This window comes from Henckelia pumila, chromosome 1, assembly GCF_033568475.1.
Source record: "Henckelia pumila isolate YLH828 chromosome 1, ASM3356847v2, whole genome shotgun sequence".
Classification (NCBI taxonomy): domain Eukaryota; kingdom Viridiplantae; phylum Streptophyta; class Magnoliopsida; order Lamiales; family Gesneriaceae; genus Henckelia; species Henckelia pumila.
The window spans coordinates 81264553-81285990 of record NC_133120.1 but is presented as its reverse complement, the minus strand read 5'-3'; the positions used below and the strand labels follow the sequence as shown (position 1 = coordinate 81285990).

The 21438-nt window shown below is 35.3% G+C and overlaps 2 protein-coding genes across 3 annotated transcripts; one reads left to right on the top strand and one right to left on the bottom strand.

Moving 5' to 3' along the window:
• Nucleotides 1-6402: 6402 nt before the first annotated feature.
• Nucleotides 6403-8789, bottom strand: LOC140875274 (uncharacterized). Its single transcript, XM_073278925.1, has 4 exons — nt 8657-8789; nt 7008-7111; nt 6781-6928; nt 6403-6681 (listed from the first exon to the last, which is right to left on the bottom strand). Exons 1-4 carry the CDS (start codon nt 8673-8675, stop codon nt 6644-6646), a joined length of 309 nt encoding a protein of 102 aa, XP_073135026.1. The 5' UTR covers nt 8676-8789; the 3' UTR covers nt 6403-6643.
• Nucleotides 8790-18195: 9406 nt separating this feature from the next.
• On the top strand, nt 18196-21301 carry LOC140875162 (uncharacterized). 2 transcript variants are annotated; one of them, XM_073278727.1, is made up of 6 exons: nt 18199-18368; nt 18705-18812; nt 19254-19594; nt 20256-20351; nt 20696-20755; nt 20850-21301. In XM_073278727.1, exons 1-6 carry the CDS (start codon nt 18209-18211, stop codon nt 21042-21044), a joined length of 960 nt encoding a protein of 319 aa, XP_073134828.1. In that variant the 5' UTR covers nt 18199-18208; the 3' UTR covers nt 21045-21301. The 2 variants fall into 2 exon arrangements, with proteins under 2 accessions (XP_073134829.1, XP_073134828.1); XM_073278728.1 differs by lacking the exon at nt 18705-18812 and having other exon boundaries at nt 18196-18368.
• The last annotated feature ends 137 nt before the right edge of the window (nt 21302-21438 follow it).

Below are 21438 nucleotides of genomic sequence, written 5' to 3'. Positions count from 1 at the left end.
TATATATATATATACGAAATTAAATGAATAGCTATTAGGTGGAGAGGTTTGCGTGCATGATATCTATCGTATGTGCAAGTTGTAACTGTGCATTGCTATTTGCTAGGTTGGATTGATTATATGGGGGGAAAGTACGTTACGTAGTTCACTGCTTACGCACTAATTTTTTTTATATTTTATTGCATATTTCATATTATTATATATTTAACACTTTAAATTTCACTACTCTCCATATTGTATAGATATGGATCTTTTTCAGCGTGTGAGTGGGAAACTTCTTGATTAGGTGTCATGAGTGACTCAAGTTAAGAAGGTTTAAATTTGAAATTTTTATGTGACAAGAGTTAAAAAAAATGGATTTATTATTATGTGACTCAAGAAAATACGATACCCCGTTCATTATGGTCCATGGCGTTAAATTAGATTGTAACTTATTTTTTGTTTAATATCTTAAAATTATACATTTAATTAATATATTTAATTTGAGTGTGATGTGTGACTTGACAAAAAGAATTTCGTCCCCCTGCCAATTGTCTCGTAGCTCCATTACGCGGTAAGGTTCTTTCTAGTGGCTGCAAAGAAATATTTTCCTTATTTTGCTCTAATATTAGATAGGTAAAATCAATTATTCATTTAACCAGTTTTTTTTTTTTATCCCAAAATTTTTCACGAACGGCGTCAATGATGTGATCCCAAAAATTCCTTCCTCTTCTCTGACTGTTCTTGCCTAAAAATCATGAATAAAATGGTTAGGGGCGCCAGGATTTCTTCCGGTGTGACCCCTTCGATGCCTAAGTCAGACAAAAAAACATGGGAGAAAAGATAGAGGAAAATAGGATCACCGGAGAAGCTTCACGAACTAAATTGCAAAAGAACGGGTACGCCAAGGGAGGGGAAAGTGGCTTGGGGAGAAGGGAAGGATATATATATAAATATAGGAGATGAAGGGTGAATCTGAATTGTGATTCAAAGCGATCGGAGGGTGGGGGTGAACCTGGGAAGTTGGATCGGGCAGGGTAATGATGATACGGGCATTTGAAAGGACATGCATCGTGTACTGACACTTGCCCGTCACTTCAACTTCTAGGGTTGACGTCAGCCCTAACAGGTTTTTGAAATTCAAAATTTTGACTCCGAAAAAGGAGGAGTGTCAGGGCTGCCCCTCGGGACAGCGCGCAGGGCTCTAGCCCAACTATTTTTTAGGAAGAGTGGGGATACCCCAGGAAAGGCAGGGGTATCAGGGCTTGTCCTCGGGTGTAACGCCCCAAAATTATCTTAATGGACTTTATTTGAGATAATCAGAGATTTTAGAAGTCGAGGGCCGATTCGATTTTGATCAGGGACTAGAATGCAATTTTTGGAATTTTCAGGGACTATAATGCAATTTTTGAAATTTTCAAGGACTAAAATGCAAATTTGGACTTAAATAGATAATTAAGCAAGCTTTGACTCTCCTTTTTACTTCATCCTTCCCCTCCAAGCCGTCTCCCTCCATTGAAGGCGTCTCCAAAGCTTTCCAAGCTTTGTGATTTTCATTTTAGCTCGATCCGTCCGTTGGAATTTATTTCTGAAGACGGATTAGCGATCACGGCTGCGAGAGCTTCATTCTATAGTAATTTTTTCTTCGATCAACTAGACTTCTATTTTTGGATGTTATTAGAATCGATTGAGTTTGGAGTATGTTGATCTTGGCAGAGTTCTGATCGTTTATTCTCTATCGGTTTTGAAATAGAGCGTCGTTCGAAATTGTTTTGATTTTTGGAAGGTTATTTCGAAAATGAAGATTTTAGATTTGAAGAATTTGAATTGTTTTGATGATATTGAGATGATTATGAGTTTATTGAATTGATATCTTGCTGTCTGCATTTCCGATTTGATCAGTTTATAGCCGTTATACCGTCAGTTTGAGTTTTGGACTTCGTTCAATTTTTTGATCGTATCGAGTTTGATTGAGCTTTTGGATGTCGATATTGATCCTTTTGACTTCTTATGATATATTGAATTGAAGTCAGCAGAGTTGCGAGGTAGCAGCTTTGGTCAGTTTGGAAGATTGAAGTCGGTACAGTATCGATTTTCTTATTTATCAATCGAAGAAGTTTGATTGTGTTTTGAATGAATTTGATTGGATATTGATTATTATCCTTATTATTGATTTCAGATTGAAGTACATTCGAAGCGAATAAGGTAAAAGACGACTTAGACTTGAATGAAACGATTAACTCGAATTAGACTTTATTCGAGTGTTCCGAAGAAATCACATACTTGCTTGATTGAATGTTTATTTGAATGCATGAGATTATATCTGCATTTATATTGACGAAATTATGTTTGAATGATTATTTGAATTGATGAATGAAAGCATGATTGAATGCTTATATGAACTGATGATTGAAATGATATTAGAATGCATGAGATGACATATGCATTCATATTGAGCCTCGATTCATTTCAATTTGATTAGACGATCTAGAGATTGTAGTTGAGTGACTTGGTTGGAGATTTTATACCTTGTCAATTAAACTCTCTATAATGCTCTGAAGTCTAGAGGATTAAAATATGCCTCGTCCACCTCGAGAGGGGAGTTCGGTGTGATTTTTGGATATTTTAACCTCGGGATCCCAAACCGAAGAAAGAAAGAAAGAAGAATTCCTAGTGATTATCTGAGTCTGATAATCCAGAAGTTTTAAAGACATGCATATCATTTTAATTCAGTACTTGGATGAATTACTTGATTTATATTGATGCGATAGATATTGAAAATTGATACATGTCATGTCTTGATGTGTTTTAATTGATATGCATGATAGTCTATTTTACTGGAAATTGTATTCTCACCGGATTATCCGGCTGTTATCTTTGTTTGTATGTGTACTTGGCAACAGGTGGGGCAGGACCGAGTCAGAGGCAGCATGACTAGGTGAACGAGAATGAAGATTAGAAGTGAGACTTCGAAATAGAATTGGAAATACATGCCAATCTAGTTTATGTTTTGAAATCATGTTAGAATTCGAATGAGTTATATTTGATTTGGAAGTATTGAATATTAGAATCGATTTCGATTGATGACTTTTGATTATCGAAGATAGTTAATTGATTGCATGTTACTAGATTCGGAATCGAGCAGGATAAAATTATGAAGTATGATTTGATTATGGATTAATGCATGAAGTTGAGCTATGCATGTTGAATGATTTATGGATTGGATTTTGAAGCATTGCCCTGTTTCTGTTAATTTTTCTGTTGCCCAGGGTGCGCTCGATCCTATGAAATGCTGGGATCGAGCGCAGCCCTTGTAAAATTGAAGGCAGTGACTTTGTTCAATTGGTGCGCTCGATCCTGGATTTTTGCCGGATCGAGCGCGACACTTATTTTGATCTCGACAGAGAGTTCAGGAATATGGTGCGCTCGATCCTGGCTTTTTGCCGGATCGAGCGCAGTACTGTTCACAAGAAATATAATTTTTTTTTAAATTTATTTGATGTCTTATCTTTTGGACTTTGTATAGTTCTCGATAGGATTAGCTCTTGATTAGATGATTAGAATCGGGGTCTCACATCGGGACAACGAGCAGAGCTCTAGCCCGACTATTTTTAGGAGTAGTGGTGATACCCCGGGAAAGGCAGGGGTATCAAGGCTTGTCCTCGGAACAGCGAGCAGGGTTCTAGCCCGACTATTTTTAGGAAGAGTGGTCATACCCCGGAAAAGGCAGGGTATCAGGGCTTTTCCTCAGGACAAGAAGGGAGCAGGAACCTCAAGATCCTGGGGAGACAGGGATGTAAAGGTTTGCTCCTTGAAGACAGTAAACGAGAATGAAGGAGGTGGGATTGGTAGCTCGGGGTTAGAGAAGTAGCACTGTCCTGGGTGGAGGCAGGAGGCTGGAAAGACCAAGTCTTCATGGCCCAGTCCACGCCTATTTGCAGGGGCACGATCCCCACGTTGCCATAATCCTGGTCCTCCTGGCTTGATCGTGCGGAACAGGTGACGTGGGCAGGCCCCGTACCCACGACCCAAATCGTGGCCATCATCCTGAAATTGCGGAGTGACTCTCTCACTCCAAGGTCTATAATATATCTAGCCACAGTAAATGTATGTTCATATAAAGTCTCAAAAGCACTATACTCATTTTTCTAAAAATCCCACTCTATTTCTAAGTCTGACTTAAGCATCGGAGCGGCCCTACCGGAAAACATTTTGGCGCCCCACTAACGCGTTTTTATTTCCTTTCCCCGTGTGCAGATCACCTTGGTCAGGGAAGGACAGATTACATACCATCCTTACCAGCCCGGTCACCTCGTCAGGCCCACCTCGCTACCTTGATAGCCCGAGCACTCGGTTTAGCAAAACATCATCATTTGTCATAAAACTTTTCCATCAATACTAAACTATATACCATGAAAATAAGATTTGAAAAATTAGAATCGTTATAATGTTTAAAAAATATTTGTAATCGCTAAACAGAACAGATATATCATGATAAAAAAAATTTAGTATTAGAATAATTTGTTTATCAAATGCTACTTGCTTATAGTTTGGTTCTTCACTTCTTCGTAATCTATAAAGTCAGTCACTTGCTCGCAGGGGCATAGGCGAGTTGGTAAGGCCTGAGATGACGTGGAAAGAAATTTTCCAGCGTTGCGGATTCGATCCTCGTGTGGAGCATATTCCTCATTGAAATATTTGGGGGAATGCTCTGGGGGTTGGACCATGTTGTTCCCTCCCTCAGGTCCCTGCCTATTCGTGCACATCCCTCGATTTAACTCCCGCATGAGCCAATGGGCCTCTGACTCATGTGGGATGAGTCCCTTCGGGGTCAATCCTTTTATATAAAGTCAGTCACTTATTGCATACATTTCCCAAATAATCAATAGGTTAAGTTAATTATAAAATTAAGAGTTTTAGTTTCATACAGTAACAACTCGCAACCAAGTAGTTGCACATTGCAAGTTGAATTTAATGTATATTCATGTATATTTATGCAACTTAATTATATATATATATATATTCTTCAGAAGGGTCATGATTCGATTCAGCGAAAAATATATTTAAATGTTGATATTTTTCTTGTAGATTATTAATGGGGATCTGTGGGCTGTGGGATGTATAGGTAGGTGGCTGCCATTAATTAATAAGCGGCTCCCTTTTTATTTGATCTCGCGCACCGTTAGTAACAGAATAGGGCTCCGTTTGGTAGCTTATATTATTAATATGTGTATAAATTATTCTATCAAATCTCATATTTTTTTATCATATTATTTATTTATATATTAATTATTTATTTTATATCAATCAAATCATTTAATTTAAATTACTATATTACCCTTTATAAATAATATTATTCATATTTTTTATTTATTGTTAAAAGGATAAAATGGTAATTTATCATTTTTTAATATAAAATTTAATCAATTAAATCAATAAATTATAATCTATCAATCAAATCAAATATTATATTCACTATCATTTTTTATTTATTTTTATTACATTATATTACTTATCTATGTATTATTTATCTAATCGTACCTATGAAGCGGTACCTAGTAATATTTTAAAATAGTCTTATATATTCAAATATATTTATGGAATAAGTAGATTCCATCTATATTTGCAATTGAGAATAAAATTTTTGATATAAAAATAAAATTTTCACGAAGAAACTTGTAGGCTATATCTTTAAGAGGATATATTTTATTTATTTATTTATTTTATAGACTAAAAAGGGGGAAACCTAACTAATCTGAAGACCAAGCATCTACTCTAGAAAACAAAGTAAAATAAATTTAATAGCATTTAATATAACCAAGCTGCGTCACCATCGAATGTGTCCGGTGCAATCAATGGCTTGGCAAGCAGCTTATCTCACGATGGATCATTAGAATGAAAACAAGATTTCATTTTTTGCAAATTTGGATTTCCCATGGTCTTGTAAAACATAACAACCAACACAATCAAAATGATCAATTAATTTGGGAACTTCATTTACTTTCAAGTACTATTATTACATAATAATAATCGACTCCCAGCTAACCCGCGTGGCTGAACCCGGAACCGAGTCAAGGGCATCAGGCCATATGACATTACTTGTTCACAAAGTCAATATGTACCACAAAATCTTGCTTTGATCAAGTACAATTATGTATTGAGCGATGCATTCATGAGCCACCAAACTTAATCGATCAATCAAGGAGATTGAAACGCATGGATCCAAATCAATGCATCAATTTATCATCAATTATTGTCTACACAAGTTTGGCCAAACATTGCAGGCAATAAACTTCTGACAAAATTCATAGAGGAGTTTATTCTAGGAGATGGATGATTAGCTCTGGATTCTCATTTCGCAATGTTGAAAGGTTTCGAGGGACAACACCCAAACATAAAATATGATTTATGCTGAGTTAGATATGCCTGATCGAAGCATATTTGCTTAACTAAGATGATCTCTCAAGGGGACTAACAACTTCAATCACAGATACAAAATATCCCAATATCAAGTAAACGTTTTAAACAAATAAAGTTGGCGTGCATTTCAACCAAGATATGATGAAGTCGTACATATATATAGTTGATTCCAAGTAATATTTAACAATCGGATCCAAAAAGCGCATGGTTAGACAGTGCTATGAGTAGATCGTTGTAGGCCGCTTCAACCTCCGCAGCAAGAGCCACATGCAGGAAGGGAGCCTGATGATCGGAACAATCGTTGGAGAAGTCAAAATTTGAAAACGAGAGGTATAGGGAAGATCATTTCAAACGAGGAACAATTCAGGTGAAAAAACTTACTGTGATCAATTCCTCGAACATTATCCATTCCACGAGGTGGCCCGCGTGGGCCACCACCATATGGACCGCTTCCAGGACCTCCCGGACCACCACCATCCCATTTCTTGCTAGCACCAGATCCTTTTCTATAAGCATCAGATTTTTCCATCTGCGGATAAGGTATGGAGGAATGAGCATGCAATTGAAGCATCAACAGGAAATGTTAAAGAGTTGGAGTTAGAGATTACCGAAAACATTGTTGTAAAAAACACCCCAATGAAGTTTATAATGGACCAGAAGAAATCCGTTATAGTTTTCAATCGCCAGAATGATCTCTTAGATTTAACAACACCTGAAAAACAAAATTCATTTGGTCAGGAAAATATGTCAACAATATGGGTACATGAATACATGAATATAATGGATATCGGTGTTACTTCACTGCTTTTATTGACAGATTCCTAAGTTCCAATCGCTGTTTCTCCCCAGTGTTTCAGGAGTTACCGAAATTATAATTACTGATATAAGATCTTTTAAACCATCTACTGCTCCAATCCAACCCAAAATCCGATTCAAGAGAAATAAATATGGATGACCACTAAATTATAGTCATACAGTGATCAATCCATCTTCATTTCATATGGCAACTGATTTTATAAAACAATTAAAAGCACCTTGTGTTAAAATTTAAATAATCACATAAAAGTGAGCATACAGAAGTAATCCGTCTTCATTTAATATGGCCAACCTATTTTATAAAAAAAAATTAAAAGCATTCATTTTTCAAATTTCTAATTCTTAATTGCTAACAAGGAAGAACAAAAATTAGGCATTAACACCATACAAAACACACAAATGAATTAGTTCAAAACTGCTCAAAGTCAAAGGGTCAGAGAAACTAGCAAACAAGGACATAACACCATCAAACCCTTGAGTTAAAATTCAAATAATGACATAAAAGTGAGCATACATGAGCAAATATTACAAATACATGTGTGATTTCAAGCACAAAATAAAGTACTTCAGAGACAGATGATATGCTTGAAACAAACAAGCCCATAATTATATGCAAGAAAAAGTGTAAGAGTGGTCTAAGGAGATCATGGTTCGCCAAAAGTTTAGAGAGTAGATTAAACCAGTCTTCAAAATTGAAACTTTTTACCAGAAACAATTAACCGAATAAATCCTTTAAACACTACACATCCTTTTGCCGGATAAAACAGAAACAATTTGCGTTCTATATTTAAGTATGATTTCATTTAATTATTTAAAACTCGTGATACCTTATGAATCATTGAAACTTTTTACCAGTTTAAATACATAAGCTCAATCTTGAAGATACTACTGGTATAGAACAGATTAGAATTAGAAAATTTCTTATGACTACTACTCTCTCCGTCCCATAGATACAGTGTCTTCCAATTAAAATCTAGCTTGATTATTCACTGGTGGGCAAAATTAACTTTTTCCAGATCCGCCGCCTCTGGATCAATATATCAAAAATTATTACTCATCGCCAACAGAAATAATACTTGGGCTGCCATAGATTTGGTCTTACAGCTAACATCCCCCACCCTCCAAAAGCCCTAAGATAAATTATTCAGAATTCGAAACAACACGCATGAACAATTGAAATCATTAAATGATCGATTTATTCAGACGATCATCCGCTAATTAAGCCGATACGAATACATATTCACACGCAAATACAGAGCCTATGATCGCAATTCAATAAGTATTTGGGAGAATAACGATCAAGGAACAGATAAACAAAGAGAAAAAATTCGTAAAACTAATGAAAGAAAATAGGAACCCAAATTGCCAAAACAAAATGGAATTCATAGAATAAACGGAAGATTAAAAATCAAAATTGATTGATAATGCGAGAAAAAATTACCTCTCTCGACGTAAGCCATGGTAGCGACGACTCCTTTGCAGCGTCTCTTCTTCGGTTTTATCTGTTTCAAAACAAAATTTTAAAATAAAAATCGCAGGGTATAGTTGTGTGCGGGGTGGTACAACGTATTTCTTCCAATTACTACTCGCCACGTGGTAAATCAGCGTTTGATTTTTTGTTTTTAACTTTATATGTATATCAGTTTTGATCCACGCACCTTAGATCGTGGGGTTCCACGTGCACTCATGCTCAAAACATATATATATATATATATATATATATATATTCTATTGTCTACTAATCTATCTATCGGTAGATTTTAACATGTCATTTTATTTTATCCAAAAATAAATATTTATTTACGAAAATGATACCTTCACTATATTTTTTTGCTTTATAGGTATTTATTTACAAAAAATTCATTTTTTTATTTCACTAATTTTTTATTTTCAATTTTAAAAAATGGACAATAGAAGGCACGCGTCCGGTTACTAGTATATATGAATAATATTGTTGAACAAATACTTTACAATTATTGTATACAGTATTTTTAAGAATGAGTTTTTTATTAAACGATCTCACATATTTTTATCCGTGAGAAAAATCAATATTTTTATTTACAATAAAATAATAATAATTTTTGCATAAATGATCCAAATAAGAGTTCTATCTCATAAAATTAATGAATGAGACGTTTTCACGAGCGTTTTTTAATATATTTTTTAAATGCATATATTAAATTTTTAATAGCAGTTCATTAATCATTAATAAAAGATACAACTTGATTTGTTTTTATTGCTCGAACCGTATAGATCAAATCGGCTTAACCAAATCACAACCTGAACAAAATCAAATAAAAGGATGTTTGTTTAAGCTTATTAAAATTGATTATAAGTTTTTAAAGCTTAAAAACTATTTTAGGAGTTTATAAGCTGTTAAGAATTATTTTAAAAATAAGTTGTTAAAATATTTAAATAACAAATTTTAAGAGCTTAAAAGCTCCATAACAACTTATAAGTTGTTTTGTAGAGCTATAACCTCAGTCAAACACTCTCTAAATTGAAATAAAATAGACACTAGAAAACTAAATCGTAATTTACGAAAATCAAACCGAATCAAGCATTGTACAATCGATGTACCTAATAAACGATTAGTGTATTGCACACGCAATGTGTTTGTTTATCAAATTATTATATTAAAAAATAAATTAGGAATAAAATGTTTTTATGTATAAAAAAAGAATCTCAAACATATGTGAGAGTTAATTACTTAATTTTAAAATTTTTAAATTAAAATATTCCAAACATGCAACGTGAAATTGTGGGAAAGTGGTATGAAAATAAATTAAAAATTTTAAATTTCAATTTTTAAGTTATTTGATAGGGTTATTTTTTAAAATTCATTTAAAAATACCAAAAAGATTTACTATACCGCCCTCTTATTTTATTAAGGGGTAATTATTTTAAAATCCCTAAACCTAAACATAAATTTCTCCTAACTCCCCACATTCAAATTTTTTAGTTTGCACTCCCTAGTGGTCCCCAATTTTGATTAAACAAGTATTTAACTAATCTTTTGTACTTTGGCATTGTTTTACCTATCGAACCAGTTCATGTCGTGAAGAACTATTGGTTGCGCAAGGTTTTCAGCCTATATACTTTAGATTAGGGTCCAACATTTTTTCGTAAAGTAAATCAAATTTAAATACCTCTTTGACCATAATGTCGTCGGGTCATACCTGCCGAGTTTTACGAAGTGCTCCTCACACTCCAACCACGCAGTCGCAACAGATGGTTTCTGCACAAGCTCCTTCAACGACACCCAGCACAGCCTTAATTCGTTTTCTACCTTAAGGCGTATGGTATATAAATTTAATTATAAAATATGAACATGAAAGAACAAGAGACTTTAGAAAAATTATTCAGACATAATATTATTACATAAATCAACTCCTTTGAAGAGGAGAAGACCACTTGTTTAGCTACTCATAGTAGCCTCGTTCTTGAAATACATAAACGAAAACTTATTACAATAGAAAGAGAAAAATTACAACAATTTTATTCGTAAGAAAACTGAAGGAAATGATCGATGTCTTCAGCTTCCTCAAATGCATGTATTTATAGCTGTAGTTCCACTCGTTTCACCGAGAAACTTCAGGGAATCTTACAGCTGTCTTGTATTTCTTTATGCCATTATTGATGGCATCTTTTACTAGTGGAGGAGGCAGCTGTCTTGAATTTTTTATGCCATTATTGATGGCATCTTTTACTAGTGGAGAAATCACATGCCTGCCACTTTCTTTTGGTTTTATTCTCCTCACATGTCTGCTTTATTGTTGTCGGGGCATCTTTTGCTTTTGAAGTAGATCCCTATGAAAACGCATCTTTGGTGGTCCTTGTCCACCTTTGCTTGTCTCGGAAAAATCCTTTCGATCCGTTCGGGGTCTAAAGGTTTTTCCAAATTCTGGCTCCTTCTGATTTGGGCATTCTGGGCAGATATTCTCTGACCATCGTTCAATATGAGCCATGTTACAAAATTTTCGGCGAGTTTTTTTACTCCCCGGCAGCTTGTTGTTCCACAAAAGATTTCTCTTCTTTTCGAAGAGTTCTTCCTCAAATGCTGTAGTTTTTCCTGTCATTGTGTTCAGCAGTAACGATTCGTTCACAGAATTCTGATAAAATTTGAATGGAAACTTGACTTTGTCCATCTCAGTAAGACAGACCCAAATACCCCATGCCCTTCTGGTTGAGATCTCATTTTCCCCGAAAGTGGACACCAAGGGTATTTCTTCAGTTTTAGGATCCTTGATAAATTTATGACTGTTTATATCAGGTCTCCTCAGCTTGATAAAATAAAAGGGTTCGTGTGATCCTTTCACTGTTGGTTCTGGAGCTGCACTGAAAAAATATAACTCAAGCACATTTCCTCTGGACAAATGATCATTATTTGCCCATGTTTCTTGGACTGCTTCCTGAATCCATTTTGGTAACTGTGATATCTCCAGAAAGCTTGGTGACGTTGTATAAACTGAGGCCAAAGCCCCAAATTCATACCAGAGTTTTACATCTTTAGGATTGACATTGTTTTTTAGCCAAACCCTTGGATATATTCCTGCAACATCAACCCTACAAGTGTTCGGGTTGATTTCATTCCTTGTATTCAATTTCTTCCACTTCTGTTGATAAACCTGGAATGGAGAAATAATAGATGGATTAGTATCAATCTTAGATTTGTCCTTGTCAGTGTTGGGCCTAAGATTGATCTCTTTCTCTTTTATCCCAGAGGCGGAGGGTTGACTTGATGAGTTATCCTCATCAATTGTTGCTTCATCCAGATCATCAAAGGCTGATGATAGATTAGCTCTTGTTTCTTGAGTTTTAGATTCCTCAACATCTTGTTTCACAACCGGTGGTTGTATTTCTTGTTCTTGTAAAACCAATGTTTTAGTATATCTTGTTTATGAGAAACCAATGGTTTCTCTATAGCCTTCACAATTGGCCCTTGAATAGCAGCCCATAGTTATGTTTAAGCTTGCATACATTCTGTAATTCGATTAGATACTTTGATCCGATCAGCTTGTTGTAACCTGCCGGCCATTTCAGCATTAATAGCTAACTGGTTGAACTCGTTTTGAAGCAACCCAAGGTGTTCCCTGAGATGCCTCTGCATTTTTAGGATGGAATCCACGTCACTGCCTTCCATCTCTTGTTAAAAAATCTGCAAGAATATTTTCATGAGATTTAATAATAACAATATCAAAAATATAATTTTGACATAATGCTTGCCATCTTAATAATCTAGCTTTCTCAGGTTTAGATTCAATCTTATTCTTTAGGAAAGCTTTTACCTGGGTGTTATCAACCTTCAGAGTGAATTTTTTAGCAAGTAAAAATAATGGCCATTTTTCAAAAGCCCTTTTAACCGCATAAAATTCCTTCTCGTTGATATGCCATCTAATGGCCTCAGATTCTGAAAAAAGACCGCTACAGTATCTGCATGGTATTTCCCCATCTGGAGTGATTTTGGTAAGGACTGTTGCCCACCAATCGTCGCTGGCATCCGTAAATAATACCAGATCATCTTCATCTACGGGTATAGCCATTTTTGGGAGATTCTTACATATCTCTTTTAATTGGTTTACCCCTTTAGTATGGTCATCGGTCCATATAAACCTAGCATCCTTTTTTAACAAAGGACTGAACACCTTTCTGTACATTGCTAGATTGTTAATGAACATCCCTGCAAAATTAACTACTCCAAGAAAACTCTGGAGTTGTTTTACATCTTTGAGTTTATCTGGAAAATTCTTTACCTTTTTCACAATATGGGGCTGTAGAATTATTCCAGTTTCATCAATCTCAATACCGAGGAATTCAATTTTCCTTGTTGCTATGACTGCTTTCTTTTCAGATAACACCAGTCCTTCTTGTTTACAAATTTTAGAGAAAATCTCTAAGTGTTTAACATGTTCGTCTATATTTTTTGATGCTATAAGAATATCATCAATATAAACAAACATAAAGTTGAAATAATCTTTAAAAAGGTTATCCATCTTTCTTTGAAATATTTGGGGTGCATTAGCCAATCCCATAGGCATAACTTTCCAAATATAGTGTTCTTGTGGAGTAGAGAAGGCTGTGAATTTCTTACTGCCTTCTTCCATTCTTATCTGGTAGAATCCAGACTTACAATCAAATTTTGAGAACACTCTAACATTTCGTACACAGCTAATTAGATGTTCTCTACTAGGTATGAAGTACCCGTCAAACTCCAGGATTTTATTAATACCTTGGTAGTTAATAACTAACATGGGTTTCCCTCTTTTTATTTCACCATGATTTCTGACCAGAAAACCTGGGCTACTATATGGTGAAACTCCTTCTTTGATTAGACCAAGGTCCAAATGTTCCTTGATAATCATTCTCATATCCCTTTGATCTGTTATGTTCATCGGGATAGGCTTATATCTGATGAATTCATACTCTTTGCCTTCCTTTAGAGTAAGACTGGCTTTGAGTTGATTTCTATCCCACCATGCCAAAGGATGCTCATTATAACTTTCTTTGAGCCTCTTTTTGACATCTTCAAGGGATACCTTATTTTTTAACTCTATATCTCTATGATTTAGAGTTACCTTGAGAAGCTACATATCCTCTGTTTGGAGTTCTTGTTCTGTTGTTATTTTCAACATGGTTTCTCCAAACCTTCTTGGATCTTTCATTTTTGGGTGAAAAATTTGTCCCTTATCACCACGCTGGCTGCGAAATATTATCGGCAATTGTCGATAAAAAGCAACTTTGAGTCTTTGAACGATAATTTTATGATCACAAATTGTAGTGAACATAAGTCTTCTTGACTCATTGTCTTGTGTGTACTTCTTAAACATTTGTAAGAAGTTATTTCCTAACAGGATATCAGCTCATGTATCATGAAAATAGATTGGTGGTGTCTTTACCTTCTACCAAGGTGTCTGACCTGCTCCTCCTATAAGGATCTCTGCTTGTTTTATTCCTTTGCAAAGAATTAAAATTCTTCGAGAGAAATCTCGTCCAACAATTTTTGGCAAATCTTCTTCACATTTTTCAGGGAAGACTCCTCTTTTTGCTGTACAAATTCCTGCTCCCGAATCAATATAAGCTGCAAAGTATTCAACCTTATATTGTTCATACAACATCCCTATCGGAATGTATATGGAGAAAGGACTTGTTGTCATTTTTTAAAGGGATTACTAAATGGCCCTGCCATTTTTAATAGACTGTGTTGTAACTCAGTAATCCGATTAAGACTATTCACCTTTAGTCTTCCTAAGGCTTCAGAAGGTAGAGTATGGTTACTCCTTTCTACCTCTTCAATGCGATCTAGTAAATCATGTTCATGACTTACTAATTTCAACAGCTGCTTCTTCCTCTGTTTGTAAACAGAGTTCTCGAATCTGATTAAGGGATTGTCCCTTATCCAATTCTCTTGGTTTTCCATCTCGTATAATTCTTATTGAATCCTCTAAGTCTTTTCTTCTGCCATGAACTCTATTCTTTTTTCAAGGCGTTTCCATGGTTTATGGTCTTCCAGAAACTCTAGGCCAAGAATGAGCTGATCCACTTCTTTTCCTGGAATTCCACATATTTGAACTTCCAATTCTCCAATATTTATCAATCCTTGGTAAGTTCCTTTTTCATGTTGTTCCAAATAGTAAATCGAGTTACAAGGGAACTGGTTCCGATGACTTGTAATATCGAATACTATTTTCACTTCTTTCCATCCTTCTGGAGATCTAAGTTTTCCTATTATAGAAAACTCTTTTTCTTCTGGTGGAATTTCTTGAATAGGAGATTTGTCCTATCTCCTACTTGTCATTCGGTTTTCTTGAAAAGATAACCTTCGAGGTTCTATTTTAAGGTCTCTGTATAGAACCGGTCTGTCTTTAATTTGAATGTCTGTTTCCTGAATTAAAGGAAACTCGATTCTTTCTGGGTATATTGCATGAGCAACTTTCCCAAAGATCTCTGAAATTTCAATGAACTCATTTCTAATAAATAATTCAGAATGATGAGTATTAGAAAGAGCATATGAAATTTGATATGTAATAGAATATGGTCTATTACCTTCCTTCATTAGTCTCTTTTTCTTGAAGTTTTGATGCAACGTCAAGGCTCGACTAAAGTCCCTGTCAGCTAAATTGTAGGCTATTCTTGGATAGATAACTCCTACAATTTTTCCTGCACAAAGATTTCCTGAGATAGTACCCAGGACTGCATCTTGAATATTCCTCATTCTTTTATCGCATACTACGATATCTATGAGTGAATCTATTCCTTCTTTAAAAGTTGCCTTGATCATTATTTGGATTGCTCCAATATGAATCCAAGACATCGTCCTTGCTACCTCACCTTTCAACTTTTGCAATTCCTCTCTTATTTCTTCAAAAGGAATTAACTGCATCTCTATTTGATTACTTGTTAACTCCATGGGGATTGCCATTTCCCTTCTGGATACTTTGTAAATCAAATTATGTCTTCTTTGTCTAAGCCCTAGGTTGCCTAAGACTCTTTCTACTTATCCTGCCGAAAATCCCTGGTACTTTTGTAACGTTGGATTTTCTCTCATAATCCTTTGGACCATATTATGAGATATCGTGGTTTGGCTAAAGAATCCAGCCAAACTTTCATGTGTTTCATGCCAAAACACTTCTTCTTTATTCTGATTCTGATTCTGATCCATCCTCAGAATCTTCTTGACTAAACAATATCTCTTCTTCGTATATGCTTTCATCTGAGGGGATATCCTCAAATTGATATACTTGGGCTAGATCTTGAAAGAAGACCGCATCATCCATATCTGATGTTGCTTCAAAGAGTTTAACTCCTTTTTTCTTGTTTTCTGGACAATTTGTAGATATATGTCCTCTTGCTCCACATGTCCAGCAGTTGCAATCCTTGAAACTTTCACTTGCTCTTGTATGAGTTCTTCTGAAAGTTCTTCTTGATGGTGTTCTTTCCCTGCTTTGTGATGAGCTTGTTACTGGGGATGTTCTTGTGGGTCCGCTTCTTCTTCCTGACCTATAAGATCTGGCCTTTTGTTTGGACCAAAATGTTCTTGGTTTCCAAGAACTTCTCATTCTTTTATTGTAGGGATTACTTCTGAATTTTTTTCTTTTATATCCCTGTGATCTGTTTCCAATGATCGTTGGAAGATTATTATCTTTACAACATAAAGGTGTACGTTTATTTATACCCCTTATTTTCTTGTAGTTCTTCTGTAATGCTGCCATATGGCACCATTCTGCCAATTTTCCTTTCAAAAAGGACGCGCGTCTTGCCAAAGTGTCAAGATGACCTGGAACGTATTCTTTAATCAGCATTTCTCTCCAGGGACTTGACATTTTTGCGAAAAATAGCTGAATAGCTACATTTTCCTCGACTCCTGAATTCCATCTGTATTTAGTGAATAATATAATGTATTCATCAACTAAACAGATATCATGTAACTCGAGGCTATACAGAGCTTGAGTATATCTTCTCTTTTTCTCTGTATCTTGATTGTTGAAATAGTCTACCCCTATGAATTGTGCTTTAAATGTGGCCATTCTTTCTCCAATTTCGCTGAGGGATTCTCCTGCTAAGATTGATTCCTTCGTATCTGGCATAGTCATCTACAAGCATTCTTGACAGATCCCATTAGACTCATTTCTAGAAGTTTAATGAATCCTTCTTTATTGAGATCTAATGTCCCGGCTGCAATTCTCATAGCTGACGTCCAATCATCTATAAGATCTTCTCTGTTTTTGAAGTCCAAAACATCAAGGTTTAACATAACCCCGTAAGGATGTATTGGATCTAAAACAGTTTTCCGTAAGGAGTTTGATGGAGTGGGATTTTACTCCTTCTTGATCTGGTTCCTGCTGGATGTGAATTTTCTCCAACCTGAAACTCACTATGTGGTTCTTCTGTTTTAACCGCATATCTTGGGGGATTCCCTATGGGTTGTTCACCCTCAGGGGAGTTTATTTTTAGATCTACTACTTTGAGATTCGCAAAAAAATCCGCGAGATCTTGTAGATCCTCGAGATTTAATCTCTCTAAAGTAGTCATCAGATAGTGTTTTTCTCTGATACTGCTTTTATAAGATTAATTATCCTTTCATCATCAGTTAAAGGTTTTTGAACCATTTTGGTTTTACCTTTCTGATGTAACAACGGTTCGGTACCAAATGAGAGTGGTAACCTTCCTCCTGTATTTCCTTTTCTAGAACCTGATGTTTGTTCTAGATTTGTGATTTTAGTTTGAAGATCCTTTAGGGTTACAAAAATTTCTTCTTGTTTCTTAAGGATTCCTTCAATCTGCCGAGGTATTTCATACAGCTGATTGCTGTAATATTGTACCGTCTTTTGAATTTCTCTAAGATCTCCGGAGAGTTTAGAGGAATCTGGGGTAATTTCTAAAAATTGAGAGTTAGAAATCATCTTTCTGTCGTAAGTAATCTATTGTGAACAGATTAACTTGTTTATAGGATTTCATATAAATAAAATCCTTTTGATTCAAACCTTCGTTTGAAGTCATCTTTTGTAAAAATCTTCTCCTCAACAAAGAAAAGTATGAGTTAACGAATAATATTAAGTCTGAATATTTAACCTAAAGCTCTGATACCATTTTTTGCACATAATTCTTTGTTCCAAAATAAGCATTAAAACATGAGATATAAGCACAGAGATCTTTAGATATAAATATAAAACCTTCAGATCTAAGCACAAAACAACTCATATTGAGTACAAAAATTAAATATTAAAATAATCAAGTTTTGTGGTCCTTAGGGAGTGCAAAGAAAGAATCTTTAAGGGAGGGAGTTTGGAGAAATAAAGGTTTGGGTTTGGGGATTTATTCATAATTGACTCTTTTATTAACCCTTTTACTTTATTAAATAAAATAAATGGTAATATTAATAGATATACATAACTCAGGTGACCAAAGTTTCTAATATCATACTCCCCTGTCCCCTCAATGGACATTATTTGTGAACCATGGACGCATTCAATACCCGGCCCAATTTATTTTTGGTATGACTTGGCTTAACGGGCCTTGCCATATGGAGCCGAAAAGAACGGGCCGAGATGGTTTGATTCGGTTCCATTTCTTCCCAACGCCGCGCCGCCTCTCTCCTCGCTCCTCAGTCGTCATCGCCGATTGTCGAAGAAAAGCTAAGATCGACTTATTTGATTGTAAGTATCTCCTTTTGCTCCTCAATCTTTCGTTTCTTTCTGTGCTTGCTTGATAATTGAAACGATATGAATGAGAATGAATGGGCGATGTCTGTCGAACGGGGTGGGAGTCTGGGCATTGCCGCCGCACACTCCTGTCGAGCCATTTCGAGCTACAGTTCAATTATGCTCGAATCAAGATTTGAATATCCCAAATCGAACTTGAGTCAGTTTCATTTCGAACTCGATTTCAAATTAAAATTAGTTGTATTTTCGAATTTCGAGAATTCTAATATCATACTTATTTTTTCAAACTCGAACTCGAAATCCATGAAGAAAATGGTGATTGTTTTGCAGGTGAAATGAAAGTGATTCGAAGGTTACTGTTGTCTGTTAACCGCGATTTGTCTAGTCAATTTCAGAGGTCTCTTGTGCTTCGGAATTTTTCAACAAGTCCAATTTTTGGTAGTTGTTTCTTCCATCATTGTGCTTTTTCTATCATATTGACAGGTGGAAGCTGTCTTGTAAAAATTAATGGGTGTTCTTCGTTTATTCTTGAGGATTATTTTTGTCGGTGACTAGGAATATGCTCATCGCTTGTCCCATCTTTCACTGTTAAAAAAAAAAAGTAGTAGCAATTATTAGGAATGGATGAGTTTATTTGTCATGTTTTAATAACACGTCAATTAATTTGTGAACAGCCTGTTTTCATGACATATATTACTGAATATTCCAGTTATTTTTTTGTTGTTTGGAATTAAGCTCATGTTTCAAGATCTACTACACGGTTGAATGTGTTCTCTGAGTAAAATCCTGAGTTTTGATGATTGATTGCTAGATATTTGATGTAATCTTTCACTGAAAGTTGTTTCAAAATTTGAATGATTTCACTTCCTGCTGATTTAGATGACAATTATAATTTTGGCACGTCTGAGTCTGTGGCTTTTGAGCAACAACCCATTAGTCAGAAGAATGGTTCTCATATGAGCTCGTTTTATCGGAAACTTGACAAAGCTGAGAAATCATATGACCGTTATGGAGGACTTGGATCTAACTTCAATGAGGGAGTCAGTTTCGGTGATTTGGATGGTCTAACTGATGGTTTCAGTACATTGAATGATGGGATGTCCCAAAGATTAAAGCAAGCAGCCACCTATTTCGAGCTTGACCCGGTTGAAGTAAATCAAGAGAATTATGCTTTTAGACCTGATGTTAATTTATCGAGTGGGATGACATACGATAACAAGGTATAAACTGTACAGTAACATCCAACTTCTTGGAATAAGATTTTTAATATTGTTTTTTTGAAGAGTCCACTCTGGACAATATCATTATCTGTTAATAATAACATCGAATTTGATATTTTGACTGAACTTCATTTGTTTTATGGTTGAATAGTATTTTGCCTGGACTTCATGTGTTTTGCAGTTTAATTGCTACTACTGTATGGGTCATGCTTGGGTATGGGGATTTATGATTTTGGGGCTGTTGTTTCGATCATTTACTGCATCTTAATTCTATACTTGCACGTTTCTTATTCTATTTGCAAATATTTATTGTAATTATGTTAATCGTTAACATGATCTTTCCAGAGTCAAGATCTCTCCTAAAAATGGATAGCTCAAACTCGTTCCTTGATAACTAAAGCAGGCCGAAAATGAATAAATAGATCGCCCATGCTGTAATGGAATGAATACAAAATGGATCTCTACTCAAAGTTTTATATTGTCCTTTAGAATGAGTGTGGTTTTTATTTTAGTTTTTGGTTGTAAATCTATGCTATTGGGAACAAGCTACCTTGTCCTAGTTGATAGGATCTTCAGTTTTTGTTACGGGTTTGCTTTACTTACTCTTTGTTAATTCTCTGGTGTCATGTTTACGAGAATGATTTACATTGATTTTATATAGGATCTTGACCTGAGAAAGCCTGGAGTTCGCAGGCCTGGCAAGAGGACTAAGTTTGAAACGACGACGGAGGAAGTATTACGCAAAGCAGATTTCAGGGTACAGATTTTTGACATATAACTATTATTTCTTCTAATTTCTATTTCTACTTTTATTAGACTACTGTTTTTGTGCATGTCACATTTGTTTGTCTAGCAGTACCATCTATCTAAATGATTATTCTTTTTTGAATTTTTGTTGAGAGGATTGTTGAAGGTTTGAGGAGCTTTTCTCTGTTCTTAAGAAAGTTTCAGGAAGTTCAGATCTTATTGTCTGATTCATTTTGTCGCCATAGAGAATAATTAACCCTTTCTCAACATAATGGGCACCATTGTCTCGTTAAGATGCAACAACTCGAAAACGATGTTTGATTCAGTGACATGATTATTCTCGACTCTGTGCAGAATGTGAGATTTCTTGCAAATTTCCTCACCGAGGCTGGTATTATCATCAAGAGGAGCAAGGTAGCAATAGCTCTTTTCTACTTGATGGACTTGAAACATCTGAACAAAACATGGCTAAAACTCTTCATTAACTGTTTTTCCAACCTTTGAGCAGACTGGAATCAGTGCCAAAGCACAGAGGAAGATTGCACGTGAGATCAAGACTGCTCGAGCATTTGGTTTGATTCCATTCACCACAATGGGAACCAAACAATTTACTTACGGGAGAACAATGGAGGACGAGGATGCGGATTTTGGATATGAGATCTATGAACACGATTTTGTAGAGAATGATTCTCAGGAAACCTGAAGTCCGACGTGCTTTTCACTCCGCACCTTGTCGTGCCAAGAGAACCAAGAATAGAAAACTTGCTGATTTTAGAACATCTTACTTGTTTCAATCGAGAACTACTATTTAGAATCAATTATGCAGTATGTGGTAAGATGATGCGCAACATGAACCAACCCATAATGGCATGTTTGGGAAATTTAAGGCGAATAAGCTTCACCTTCTAAGCTTGTACACATTTTATCAGGCATTATTTTGTGCCCACTACATTTGTTGTATACATGTGCGTACGCGGTGTCTAATATTTACGAGATAAAATCATATGCTCCTCTTGATATTTCAAATGCTATATTTGCTCAACATAAACCATGTTTGCAAGAATTATTAAAAGTTAAACCAACCATAAATATTATAC

Excerpts from the sequence above, each read along its gene's own strand:
- LOC140875274 (XM_073278925.1), bottom strand. Across the intron at positions 6,929-7,007 it reads TTTTTACAACAATGTTTTCG|ATGGAAAAATCTGATGCTTA; the intron begins GTAATCTCTAAC and ends CCTTATCCGCAG. Across the intron at positions 6,682-6,780 it reads TGTTCGAGGAATTGATCACA|GCTCCCTTCCTGCATGTGGC; the intron begins GTAAGTTTTTTC and ends TCCGATCATCAG.
- LOC140875162 (XM_073278727.1), top strand. The coding sequence starts at position 18,209 with ATGACTTGGCTTAACGGGCCTTGCCATATGGAGCCGAAAAGAACGGGC. Across the intron at positions 18,369-18,704 it reads TAAGATCGACTTATTTGATT|GTGAAATGAAAGTGATTCGA; the intron begins GTAAGTATCTCC and ends ATTGTTTTGCAG. Across the intron at positions 20,756-20,849 it reads TTATCATCAAGAGGAGCAAG|ACTGGAATCAGTGCCAAAGC; the intron begins GTAGCAATAGCT and ends ACCTTTGAGCAG.